Source organism: Phaseolus vulgaris, chromosome 2, assembly GCF_000499845.2.
Source record: "Phaseolus vulgaris cultivar G19833 chromosome 2, P. vulgaris v2.0, whole genome shotgun sequence".
Lineage (NCBI taxonomy): Eukaryota > Viridiplantae > Streptophyta > Magnoliopsida > Fabales > Fabaceae > Phaseolus > Phaseolus vulgaris.
In genome coordinates this window covers 23,013,923-23,028,056 of record NC_023758.2, presented here as the reverse complement: position 1 = coordinate 23,028,056, position 14,134 = coordinate 23,013,923, and the positions used below count along the sequence as shown (strand labels likewise).

General features: G+C 41.8%; 1 protein-coding gene across 1 annotated transcript; it reads left to right on the top strand.

The window, feature by feature from the left end:
• Positions 1–1,162: 1,162 nt before the first annotated feature.
• On the top strand, positions 1,163–3,067 carry LOC137810956 (thaumatin-like protein 1). Its single transcript, XM_068612475.1, has 3 exons — positions 1,163–1,823; positions 1,918–2,578; positions 2,705–3,067. Exons 1-3 carry the CDS (start codon positions 1,751–1,753, stop codon positions 2,955–2,957), a joined length of 987 nt encoding a protein of 328 aa, XP_068468576.1. The 5' UTR covers positions 1,163–1,750; the 3' UTR covers positions 2,958–3,067.
• The last annotated feature ends 11,067 nt before the right edge of the window (positions 3,068–14,134 follow it).

Below are 14,134 nucleotides of genomic sequence, written 5' to 3'. Positions count from 1 at the left end.
AGCTTCCAGTAATTGTAAATTTTATTATATATATTATTGAAGTAAATCAAAATAAATGAATGTATCAGTTCAGCAGTTTTGCAATTTTTGTATAATTACGTTCAATCAGTTTCTACAACCTTTTGTCTTCCATTATTTCCTTCAATTAGTTTCTATATATCTTGTGTAAGCGGAATAAATTCACAATTACATACACCTTCTACCACACTATCACAATAGACTAAAATGAAGAAAAAAAAATCCAATAACATATAAAAGGTAAATAAAAACGAAAAATACACAAAGAATTAATGTGAAGTGTTGATTAAAAAGTGAGTACTTCACATGAGAGTAAAAAAGATGTGAACCAACATAAGATAAGTATAACGCTATCTGACTATATGAATAGGTATTTTTGTTTTAAATTATAAGAATGAAGAGAATTTTATACCTTCTTCTTATCCTCATCCTGAACACCTTCTTCACTCTTCTATTCTACCAGGATCCTGCTGGTGCATGACATCATCATACTTCAAATTCGGAAACTAAGTATAGTACAAAATAAGAGTGCGGTGTGGTTGTCGGCACTAAATTTGGCTAGGTTGTTTGGATATAAAGTTTTGGTACACCTGTAACATCATCCTCGTGGCTATAAAATTAATAAATTTATTATGTTTGTTTAATTATGATTAAATTATACTATAAAACGTTATGTTTCATAAAGATTTTTGTATCATTAGTTGATAAGAAATATTTCAATTATAATTTTAAAATGTAATTATATTTTTTAAATTATATATTATAATATACTATTAGATTATATTATAAATATAGTTACTGTTATTATATGTAATTAATTAGTGATTCATCACCTTCAATTTAAATATAGAATCACACATATAAAGGTATCACTTGTGCTATATTCTTTTATCAGCAAAATAATTGTGTTATATCTTATAATTAAAATGATTTTGAACTAATTAATGATACAATTTTGTTATACTAATGACGTGGTAATATTCTTATAAGAAAACATTCTCTCGTCCATTTCAAATATCTTTATAAGATAAGTCGAATTTAGGAACAGAGAAAAATAAAATTGCATGATCATGATCAACAGAGGCTACAAATGAAATTAAGCCTTTATATTCACATAAAAGTAACAGGGTCTGATTTATAAAATGGTATAGTATAAGGTAAGGGTTGGTTTTACTTGCACGGGTGAAAAATGTGGATGTGGCAATCAAGAGAGCCATGAGTATTAAGACACATCACCCAGCTGCAACAGAAGAAAAATCACTTCGCTGCACATTTTTTGACCGACACTACCAATATTTTCTTTCTCTTTTCTTTTTTGTTTCCGCTGCACTCACTAACAAAAAACCAAAAAATAAAACAGTGGCGGGTGGAAACTTGGGTTTCACCTCTCTCTCCCCTGCTCTGTCTCTTTCACTCACTCGTCCAGTTACAGTAAACAAAAGCGTGGCTGTGACACTCTTTAGCTTATACCTTCTTTATAAATAACGATGCAGAGTTTAGCATTCAGATTCCCCTAATTCTTCTTCTCATCTCTTCACTCTTTTTCTTCCTAGAAAGAGAGTGAGTGTTACGCTTGTAATTATATGTATGTTATTAGTACCAGCACTTCATAAAGCAGAGATTCTGCTTCAATTCTCATCATCCCCATTCTTTATCCCTTGTTATCATAAACAACACATATCATATCATACTACCAAACTCTATTTTTCCATAACCCACACACTAACAAAAAATGGCTCTGCTCTCACACACCCCACACCCTTATGAAGTGCTCTTCGCCATCGCAATCTTCCTCGTATTCAGAGGTAAATTTAAAATCTTTTACGAAATTAATAAAATGGGTGTTGGAGAATCCATACATGGAATAACTAAACTGTACCACCATGTTTTCAAATGCAGGGGTTTCAGGGGCAACCTTTACTTTCGTCAACAAGTGCGATTACACGGTGTGGCCAGGGATTTTAGGGACACCGGAACTCGCAAGCACGGGCTTTGAACTCGCGAAGGGGGGCTCCAGAAGCTTCCAGGCTCCGACCGGTTGGTCCGGTAGATTCTGGGGCAGAACCGGTTGCCAGTTCGACAATTCCGGCCGCGGGACGTGCTCCACCGCCGACTGCGGTTCCGGAGAGGTCAACTGCAACGGCGCCGGAGCCACCCCGCCGGCGACTCTCGCGGAGTTCACGCTCGGGACCGGTTCCATGGACTATTACGACGTGAGCCTCGTCGACGGCTATAATCTGCCGATGATAGTGGCTCCGAGAGGCGGGTCGGGGTCCTGCGCCGCCACGGGGTGCGGCGAGGATCTCAATCGGCGTTGCCCATCGGAACTAAGGGTGGAGGGCGGCGACGCGTGTCAGAGCGCGTGCAGCGCGTTTGGGAAACCGGAGTATTGCTGCAACGGTGCGTTTGGTAACCCTTCCACGTGCAAGCCTTCCACGTACTCGCAAATTTTCAAGTCCGCATGTCCCAAAGCCTATAGTTACGCGTACGATGATGCCACTAGCACGTTCACGTGTTCCGGCGCCGACTACACAATCACATTTTGTCCCTCTTCTCCTAGGTAAACAAAGTAACAAACAACCTTAGTTTGGCTTAGTCGTATGTTTTATGTTTCTTACTTGTTAATTTTGAATTCATGGAAGAGTAAGATGGTCGGTGATTGAGATTCGTTTTGGTGTTTTTGCAGTTTGAAGTCTTCAACGGATTCGAGTCCAAAGGACACAGATTCTGGGTCTGGGTCTGGGTCTGGGTCTGGGAGTGTAACGGGGACAGGTTCATCGGTGGAACAATCTGAATTGGCTTCTACGTCGTGGTTAGCCGACATGGCAACGGCTACAGGGGCCTCGACGCGAGTACGGCCATTTGTCACTTCAAAGGTGACTTTTTGGGTGTTTGTTGTTTTCATTCTTTCTCTTTCGGTGGGTCCTTCTCTCTCCTAGTGACGTCGCAGCAGTCTCCTTCTCTATCTCGCCACACACAGAGTACTATGGTGATGGCTAAATTCTCTATATGTGTAAATTGAAAAGTAATGATATGAGCCTTTCAATCATTTGTTTAATCTTTAACCTTTGGAATTGGAGGGTAGGGTATAGAGGGAATTAATGATCAAAATGGGAACAAATAGCATCCATAGTGGGTTTTGAGGCCCATCATCAACTTTAAATAAGAACACCACCAAAATTTAACCAACCATATCCTATCACCCCAAATAAATAAATCTATAAATAGAGAAGAGCAAACAAAATTGGCTCACTTATTTTTTCCAAATGCCACTACACCTGCATTTGCTTCTCACAATTAAGAGATCAATATTGTATAATTTATACACATTAGCAAGAGACTCTATTCCCAAATTATAGATCAAACAAAAAGCAATAGGTATCCCACAAGGGAGCTTTGCAAAGAATAAAATCAAAATGGGTGACTTTAATTGGAAAATAACTTTCAATCAGTGCCAAAGGTGATCCAGACACTTTCGTTATTCGTTTTTTTGCCTTTTAAATATTTTTCATACTGTGTATTCTACCTATTCTTATTTGTGTGTATATAACAATCTTTTTAATACATTGTCGAGGACAACCACTAAATAATAGCTCATAAAAATATTTATTAATTAAAATTAATATAAACGTTATTGTATTATATTTTTCTCAATGTACTAATTTTAACATGCAATAAACATGTGGATATATAGCCACAACTCTGCTGTGTTTCAGTTAATCGATAATAATTAACATGTAATTACTAATACAAAAAAATTATACTATAAAGTGTCAATTATATCACTTGTTAATGTGATATTGTATTAAAAACAGTACTTATTACATGTATGTTGAACTTTGATGGATTAATTTTTTTAAAATTAAAAATAAACTTTGATAAACTGAGAGATTCATAACTGTATAGGAGGAGTAAATATTGTTTATATAAATAAATTAAAAGTAATATTAAAATTTTAAAAAAGTTACACTATATTTAATATTGTAAATCTTTGGTTTCTTTTAATTTTTATCCTTCATTCATATAGAACACTTTAAAAAAAACTATTTTTGAAACATAGAAGACATAAAAAAACTAAAAGTTGACGTCCTTTAATTGAAAAAGCAAAATCGAATAAGAAATTTGATCTGAACTTTACAAAAACACCAAATATTCTTTCTTGATCAGAATATATTTTGACCGAAAATGTATTTAAAATAAAAAATAATATTCGAGAAACAAATGCACAAGGGTTTAACCTTCGCCACATTATATTATCATATCATATCATGTTTATATAAACAAGAGACACCAGTTTACATTTCTTGGACTTCTTTCTTTCTTTATATTAAAAGAAATACTACAATAGTTTCCTTCAGGTTTCATAAAATTAGACAACATAATTTTTTTAACTTTATTCTTCTATATTAAGAAAATGATTTTTATGGAAAAAATATTAATAAATAGATAACGAAAAAATTAAATAAATTGTACACCGTTAATAGTCGAGATCATTATCGAACGAAGAAACATATAATTCAATATTAAAAACCATTTAAAGATAAATGATATGTACCAAATCTTTTTTAATAATAAAATTAATTCGGTAAGTTATGTTAAATCAAATCTATTACCACTCGGATTATATTTGATCTTTTAAATATATTATTAAAAACAAGATAAGAAATACTTATTTAATATAATTTATCGTTTTCAATATTATATATCGAACATTAAAATACATTTTGCAATTATCCTTTCCATCTAACTAAACAGAAAACCATAACCTATCAAGAACTGACTATTAAAGATCGAAGACGTATAAAAAATTTATATTTATAAGTGTCAATTACATGAGATCGAGATCTCGACCTCGACATGTAAGAACAATTTGACATTCTTAAATTACATAAATTTGATAAAAAAAAAATATTAATCTTTATGATAGTCATTTGAAAAAAATAATTGTATTTGTACAATCTATGAAAAAATAGCAGAAAAATGACAAGAGGGTGAGAATTAAAAGAAAGTACAAAATTCAATTATTTGAATTTAAACCGATGGAAGATATTTGGGAAGATATTTGTGGGAATCTGAAAAGGATAATGGTTACAACTTTGGGATGAATGTTGCGTTATCGTCCACAAAAAGCTTAAACTATCTATCATGATTTAATTGGCAGAGAGGAATATATCATAAACAGCTAAGATATTAACTTGTATTTTCGAACCCTTTTTCAAGTGTCATGAAGTTACATGCGTTCTTTCTTTTCATTGTGATTTCTATAAAAAAGAAAGAACATGAAAAGGATAGAGAAAGTGAGAAAAAATGAATTGAAAGTTTAATATGTCAATTCCAGATCGATGGGGGCTTTTATGCATCATGGAATAGGGTGTTCATACAAAAACATTTGATTGGGTGGGGAAGGTGTCACACATTTAATTGGGTTAGTTGAAGCTTTAAAACTTTTTTTAGTTGTTTATTATAATTTATTAAAACATATTAAGTAAAATTATTCCCATCATTTTGTGTGTTGCAATTTTACTTAAGGATGATAAAATATTAGAATAAATTTAATTATTGTATTGGTCGCGATATCAAATGAGCTTCTTTCAGTCTCGGTGTCCAGTTGCCCAAGTCATATAACACAAAAGAATAGAATAAATAAATGAGCAACAACAGTTATGATAGCATTGAATGAGTCAAATAACATCTCGAAATATACGAGAAATATCTCCAATAAAACAGACTATCTTCAACAAAACAGATAAAACTAACTAACTTAAAGATACATGTTCCTAGTATTATGGGATCACTACGCGCCAGTTAATAACTGATATTCGGCCCATCAGAGTGAGGGTCCATGAACCAATACTATAAATAGAGCTCTCTATTGAGGAATAAGGTACATTTTTACATTCTACTAGAATACACCTAAATCAGAACACTGACTTGAGCGTCGGAGTGCAATTCCCAAGTACCCACACCCCCCGTTCGATCGAGCATCAGCATCAAAGGAAGGGGGCTTGAAAGAATTTGGAGATCATCGACACGTCAGCAATTGTACATCCAATCACAGGTACTATATGGGCCCCTCAGCCTATACAGGTACAATTGGTGCCCACCGTGGGGCCGATGTAGTATTCAATTTTCAGCGGCAAGTAACAACCAGCAACGATGGTGTCAACAGGAATAATGCTAACAACAACCATATGACGGATGAGCAGATAGTTATGATCCAAACCCTCCAAGCACAAATGGAGGAGTTACGATAAAAAGGCATTGCGTATCAATTACGCAATAAGGAGGATCAGCGTCGATACATGGAGGAGATGTCCCTTTTGGAGGAGCAAAATAAATATTTACAGCAACGACTTGATGGACATGAACGGGAGGACAATTCCGAGCACCGCCGACCGCCCCTCAAACCCATCCAGCCCCTAAGACCCATCAAACTCACCAAAGTTCTAGAAACATTCCACTTCCGGATGACGAGGAAGATCCCAGAGAACATCCATTCAAGGACGACATAATGCACACACCACTCCCTCCAAAGTGAAAAGGATTAACTATCAAACTCTATGATGGTTCCACCAACACAAAGCACCTGAACGTCTTCAAAACACAGATGACCTTGTACACAACCAACAAGGTAGTATGGTGTAAGGTCTTTCCAACTTCCCTCCAAGAAGGACTGCTCGGTTGGTTCACTGGACTCCCTCCCAACTCTGTGGGAAACTTCAAAGTCCTGACAACGAAGTTCATTACACAATATGCAACAAGTTGACCGCATCATACCTCATCCATGTCTCTCCTTAATGTGAAACAAGAAAAAAGAGAATCCTTGAGAGAATTTATGGATAGATTCAACGAAGTTTGCATGGGTATCGGAAACTTGATGCCCGAGATAGCCATGCATCACCTCATCTCGGCAATCCGACCAAGTCGATTCACTAAAAGCTTAATCAAGAGATCGGCCAAAAAGATGGACACCAACACATATCGATCTCCTCAAAGGGATCGGTATCCACCCAAAGAGTAAAAGTGTTTAGAATCTATCTGCAAGCAATAAAAGTTAGCGATAATAATAATAATGATAAAAGGGGGTTGAGATAGTTGTTCAGAAAATAGAAAAGAGATTAAAATAGCAATTAAAAAGCGGTTCATCCCAAGTTCTTCCACTATTGAATCCTTCACAGGTTCTCTAAAGATTAATCATTTCTCAATCCTCCAATAGAGTTAAACCAGATTGAACATGCGCCAATCTTATTCAATTGAAACTCACTAGTAAAGCATGCGTCTACTGGTTTAATCAATACTCACTTTGTTCCATGCGTATACTCCATGGGAATGTTTATCTCCTCTCTCTTTAATCATGCGCCCAAGAAAATTAATTAGAACAATGTGAACTAACTAAGAAACCATAAGGGAATACTGCACGAGGTACGCACAATAGTGCAAGCAGTGTCAGCAACATGATAACTGGCACAAGGTGCCACCAGAAGAACTCGGGTCGATTTACAGCCCCTGGTCATTTCATACCTGGGGAATCGATATCCTGGTACCCTTTCCCTTGGCGATACGACAGATGAAGTACCTCGTGGTCTCCATAGAGTACTTCACAAAGTGGATAGAGGTTGAGCCCGTGGCGCAAATCACGACCCACAAGATCCAGCACTTCATGTGGAAGAACATAGTGTGCCGCTTCAAGGTATCGAAGCGTTTGGTGTCTGATAATGGCACACAGTTTGCAAGCCAATAGTTGGGCAAGTTATGCACAAAAGTTGGAATAAAGCAGGTGTTCGCATCAGTCGAGCACCCCTAGACGAATGGGCAGGTCGAGTTTGCCAACTGAGTACTGCTCAGAGGTCTGAAGAGAAGGCTCGAGAAGGCCAAAGGAACTTGGGCAGAGGAGGTTCCTAGAATTGTGTGGGCTTACCACACCACTCCCCAGTCCACCACCAGAGAGACACCCTTAAGCTTGGTGTATGGGTCGGACGCGATGATTCCCGTGGAGATCCAGGAGAGCTCGCCACGCTTCCAGAACTTTCTGGCGGAAGAGTCCAACAAAGAGAGAAAGGTGAACCTAGACCTACTGGATGAAGTCAAAGAGGAAGCAAGAATTACAGTTGAAGCTTTAATGAGAAGGGTGGAGTACTAGCACAACTCAAAGTTGAAGCCTCGCCAGTTCCAGGTCGCTGACCTAGTGATGTGGAAGGCCCACCCATACCAACTAGAGAACAAGTTGTCCCCCAAGTGGACTGGTCCATTCAGAGTGATAGAGGCCCTTGTGAACGAGACATATAGGCTTGAGACGTTGGAGGGAGGCACGATTCCTCGTAAATGGAACGCGACCAACCTCAAGTTTTACTTCAGTTGAACTTTAGCATTACACATAGTTATTAGGGGACACTATTTTTCCCTTATAAGAGTTTTTTAATGAGGTCACCCAATAAATTTCGATTGAAGAATATTCTTGAGTTTCCTGTACAATGCAATTACAAACCGTTCACTTGCGTTAGAAGTCTCGGCAGAGTGAACGGTAGGTTCGCAAAGAACACCTCCCCCTCGAGTGAGAGCACTAAGGCTGAACAAAGTGGTTCACTAGTGAAATCCTCCTTCGCCTTTGAGCGAAGATGAGGTCAGTTACGAACCGTTTGCTTGGGTCAGAAGTCTCAAGTGTGGGAAGGGTAGGTCCGCAGAGAACACCTCTCCTTCGAGTGAGAACACCAAGAATGAACAAGTATGGTTCACCAGTGAAATCCTCCTTTGCCTTTGAGCGAAGATGAGGTCAGTTACGAACCGTTCGCTTGGGTTAGAGTCTCGAGAGTGGGAAGGGTAGGTTCGCAGAGAACACCTCCCCCTTGAGTGAGAACACCAAGAACGAACAAGTATGGTTCACCAGTGAAATCCTCTTTTTCCTTTGAGCGGAGATGAGGTTAGTTATAAGTTGTTCCCTTGGGTTAGAGGTTTTGAGAGTGGGAAAGGTAGGTTCGCAGAGAACACCTTACCCTCGAGTGAGAATGCCAACGTTGAACAGTGTTGTCCACAGTTAAATCCTCCCCTAACTTTAAGCAAGGGCGAGGTCAGTTCAGAACCTTCCCCATGGGTTAGAAGTCTCAAGGGTGGGTCGGATGGTTTGTAGAGAACGCCTCCCTCCTCCTTTGAGTGAGAACACTAGGGGAAAGAGGTAAGGTTCGCTAGTTAAATCCTCCCTTGACTTTACACAGCAGGGACAATGTCAATTATGAGTTCCTCCTCGGGCTAGTAGACTCGAGATTGGGCAGGTTGGTTCGCAGAGGACACCCCCCTCTCTCGAGTGAGAGCGTCGTAATGGAGACAGTGTGGTCCAAAAGGTGAATTCTCCCCAAACCCATGGTGGACAGATAGGGGACAGACACGGATTTCTCCTTGGACTAAGAAACCCGAAGTGGGATAGCGCGGAGTGCGTCTCCCTCCTGAGCAAAAATGTCAGCGCGACGACAACACGGCTCGCCAACGACATCAGTAAAGTGTCTCCTTATTCAGTAAGATAGGAGTGAGGTCAGTTAGGAGGTCCCTCTCTTTTATGCCTTATGAAGCAGGTTCGGAGAGCGAATACCAGAAGTTCCAACACCTTTGGGTATGGGGGTGAGTTCAGTTACAGTTTCATATGCACGTCTTTGTTGCCTAAAGAGGAGAATAAGGTAGGGCGGGGGTGATTAGGCGTGCTACCTAGACTATGCATGATCGTCAGAAGTGTTGTTAGCAAATGGTTAGTGCAAGGCACGATATTGAATGATCAAAGACGAAGAATGTAAGTTAAAGCAAGATAAAGACGTGGAATTCAACAGGTTAAGATCGAGAAAGCAGTTAAAATAGTTAAAGGCAACAACAATTCATAAATATAAAGAAGTTGTTCATCAGGGGACCAAATACAAGTTAAGAAGGAGGGGCCCTAGGCACAACCTGCCCATCTACGACATGATTCAACATCGCAAAGGTTGAGGTGTCCATCTCAGGATGCACACATGCAACTTGAGCAAGGGCATCCTCGAACCCTACATCATAGGCGTCGGCCTCGTCTTCGATGAGTTCTGCCTCGGTTTTCTTGAAGGCTTTAGCTTGCTGGGTAAGTTCAGCCTCCACCCGGCCAAGCTGCACCTCTTGATTAGTGGCCCTCTCTTAAAGTTTGGCCATTTTGGCCTTGGTTACTTCTGCCTCCTCTTCCATGTCCACCACCCTAGTGCGCAGAGGCAAGACTCTCGACTCAAGATCGATATACTCTTGACCTTTGTCGAAGAGCCGCTTCTTAACGTCCATCTCAGACTAGCGGAGACTGCTTAGTTCTTGCTCCAAAGCAGTTTCACGAGTAGCGAAGGCCTGAGCCAGTTGGGCCAATTCATCATTCTTCCTTTCCTTCGCCAAGGCCAAATCTTCCTTTGCCTTTGCCTCCACCAGAGCCAGCAACTCCTAAATCCTCACCTTGACCTTGCTCGTGAGGGCGTTGGAATGGACAAGGAATTAACCTAGGCTATGACCCATGTGCTCCCTTATCATATCCTCGTCCAAACCCTCATCCACCCCTTTCTCTTGGAAGCTTTTGAGGGCATACTGGAGAACGGAAGGCAGTTCGGGAGCTGGGGGCACTCGGTCATCCCCAGGTGCGCTTTCCCCACCTCCCTCAAGCGCGAGAAGTCCGCGGGGGGAGGAAGCACTTAGGGGATGATCCCTGAATGATGCAGGGCGACCGATGGTAGTAGAGTGGAAGGTCTTTGCTACAACCACCCTTCATCTCTTGATGACGGGCCCCTCCGCAAAGTCCTCGTTTTTAGAGTCAATCTCCATGACCCATTTGTTCTTCTCAAGGAGGGTTGGAGCAGGCGAGGGGGACTACAGCAATGGGAGCAGAAGGGGCTGGAGCAGGCGCGGCTTAGGCAGTGTCGAAGGGGGAAGAAGGAGCTGAGGCACCCGCACCACCAAGTGCCCCTTGACGGCGGGCAAGTGCATAAGCCAGCCTTGCCATCTTCTCTTCGTTCAGTACCATGCCTACACCAAGATAAGAAGACATGAGAAGGTAGTAGTCATCAGAATGCAAGAGGTCAATAAATACATAAGCATGAAGAAGCAGTATAACAGAACGATAACAGGTAAACACAGTAGAAGTAAAGGAGGAAGCAAAGACAAACCAATATAGCCCTTGAGGTCCGACGAGTTGAACTCGTGCTTGATCAATTGGGCAGTGTTGAACACTTCCCCTAGGTTGGCGAGAACCTGGCACACTTTGCAGTCAGGAGGGGCCAATTCCTCAAGGGTCTTGGGTTTCTTAAGCTTCAACTTCCCCACCCAGTAAAGGGGAAACCCATCCAGTAGGGTGGGGTCGTGATCGGTGCAGCACACCCTAAAGAACTTCCCTTTGAAGCCCTTATAGGATTGTTGGAAGAGCGTGAGGAGGACTCTCCCTACCACACCGCTAAAGCTCACCCACAGGTTCTTCCCGGGGCTCTTGGCCTCGAAGAAATGAAGGAAGACGTCGAGGGAGGGAGGGTGCCCGAAGTAGTTGCACAGTATGGCAAATGCTCTCATGAAGGTCCAGCTGTTGGGATGCAGCTGGACGGGGGCCATGTTAATCTCTAAGCAAGGCCCTCTCGAAGCCGGTGAGTGGGAGATGCAGTTTGATCCGTTTAAAAATGGTGGAGTAGAGGAAGAAGAAGGGTTCTCCTTCGTTGATGCGATCGTCAGCACATACTAGTTCGCCCTTAGCGCAAGGGCAAACCGAGACGTAGGCGTCGCTTTCTCTCCCAAAGACGCGCCCTTTACAATCAAGCTCGTCGTCCTGGTATTTCCTTACATCCTCGCTGAAGGTGAGAGTGGAGGTCTCAGCGAGGAGTTTAGTGGAAGCCCAAGGGTATAGGGCCTTGTAGTTTACGCTGGGGAGAGGATTGGAGGTGGTTTTCGTTCGAGGCATCTCGAAGAAAGCTAAAAAGCAAGAAAAGAAAGGAAGAAAATGAGGGTTCAGGAGAAGGTGATGGCGTAACTGAATAAAACCAGAAAGACAGAAGACTCAAAGAAGAAACCCAGAAAAACAGAGGAAAAAACAGAGAAAACCTAAAATGCAGGAATTTAAACAGTCCCAGACAGTCATCAAGCAGCGGAATCGAAAAATGAGAGTGATCAATGGATAAAAATCATACCTTTTGATTGATGAAAGTCGAAAGTTTTGGTTTTTGGAGAAGGAGAAGTGAGAGCGCTCGAAGGAAGAAGATGAAGCATGCAAAGGAGTTTCAAAAAGTGATGGAACAGTGATCGAAGCGCGCATTTTTGAATGCTTAACGTAAACAAAGAAGCGCAAGCGACGTTAAGTCTTTGTCGTTGATCAAGACACGTGTGCGCAGGTTAAAACGGGCACAAAGAAGTGTCACTTCGCTGCATTGTTCGCGTCCCGTCACACAGAGCCACGTAGGTCGCTAGAGACGAGGACTTAGTCTCTTCACTGAATAAGTTAACAGCTCGAGACTGGAGGGCTTGTGTACCGACCAGTCCTCGGACGTCGTTGACTGCTAGTAGACGTGGGGCCACGTAAGTTGGGTCTCACGAGCGGCATGAGCCAGTGCCTTGCAGACGGCACGCCCAGGATGTCGAGGAGTGGTCAGGGGTCACGTAAGCTGGGTCCCACAAGCGGTACGTCCAGAGTGCCTCGCAGACGGTACGCCTAGAGTGTCGAGGAGTGCTCAGGCGTCAGTCATCAGAATGTGTTGACGTGTCATCAAACATCGGCGAGTCAAACAGTGGAGCTGGGCCACGAGAGGTAAATCTCAGACAACACACTAGTTACCAGTAGGGAGAAGCCTAGATCACGAGGGGCCCATGCGTGTGGTGTGAATAGCGCATTCAAGCGTAGCACAAGTAAAGAGCCACTCGAAGAGCTAAGGCCCATAAGGGTTACGTTCCAGGGGTAGATTGCATGCATAGCACGTGAAAAGCTAGGGCACTCCCAGGACGAATGACCCCAGAGATTAGGTGCACAAGTTGGTATTCAGGTGGTCATTCCGTCGGAGGTTGCACTCCAGTGAGGGAGCCTTACACGCTAGATTGTCCTAAGAGTGGGTGATAGTGGCGCTAAGGCACACCCTCAGAAACCCTAATACGGGTAGCGGAAACAACGGAACCCTAGAGTATATAAAGGGAAGTGACAAACCTAATAAGGTACGCAACATTTACGCGAATACACACACAGATTATACAGGCTTGACGGCTAAATGTTTTTTGGTGTTTCCTAGCCCCCAGTATTAGAAACTACGTTAAAATCATTTAAAGAGGTTCAAATATTTCCTCGAAAGATGGCTCTGGCTCAACCCGGAGTTGACAACATTCTCCTCACCTTTAGCTTCCTCCATGGTGGTATCGACATTCCCACCAATCTGCACCAACTTCCCATCAACAACATCTTTGTCCAAATCATAACGAGGGTCTACGACAGGTACATCGTGATAAAAGGCCGCTTGTCGAAGACCTTGTTGAAAACATTCTTCACTTATGCGTAGCATAAAGGAGTGACACCTCTTTACCTCGGCGGATAATGCCTTCTCCCTCTCTTCAGCTTCGACCCTTTCCTTGACGAGCTTGACCTTTTCCGTCTCAATCGTCGCCATCTCAACATTTAAGGCTTCCTGGGCCCTCTCGGCTGCAATATTATCTTGGCGCATTTTTTCTTTGAAAGCTTCCATCGCCTCTAATGTTGCCTTCAATGAGCTAATTGACTCGGCCAACTCGTTCTTCGGCTTAGTCGCCACTGTAGTTGTGGCTCTTTCTAACTCCTCTCCAAGAGTCTGACCGACCACCAACACCAGATTTTGCAACTCCATTAACTCTGAGATCAAATTACTTGGGGAAAGGCCGCCAACACACTTTCATCCTTTGGAGACATGCTAATTTGTATGCCCTGCGACACTTGAAGGAGTGGATTCAACATTGAGGGTTGCCGAGAGGATGACCTTGCCTCTGCATTTGGTTAGATCGTCTTTGCCGGACGACCCCTCTTTCAATTTATTGGAGGAGCGTTGGTGCTCGGGGGGATAATATTAACCGGAACGACCGAGTTACCCTCCCAATCGCCTCGAAACTACTTATTTTTCTGTTAGTCGTTTGGCGTCTCAAA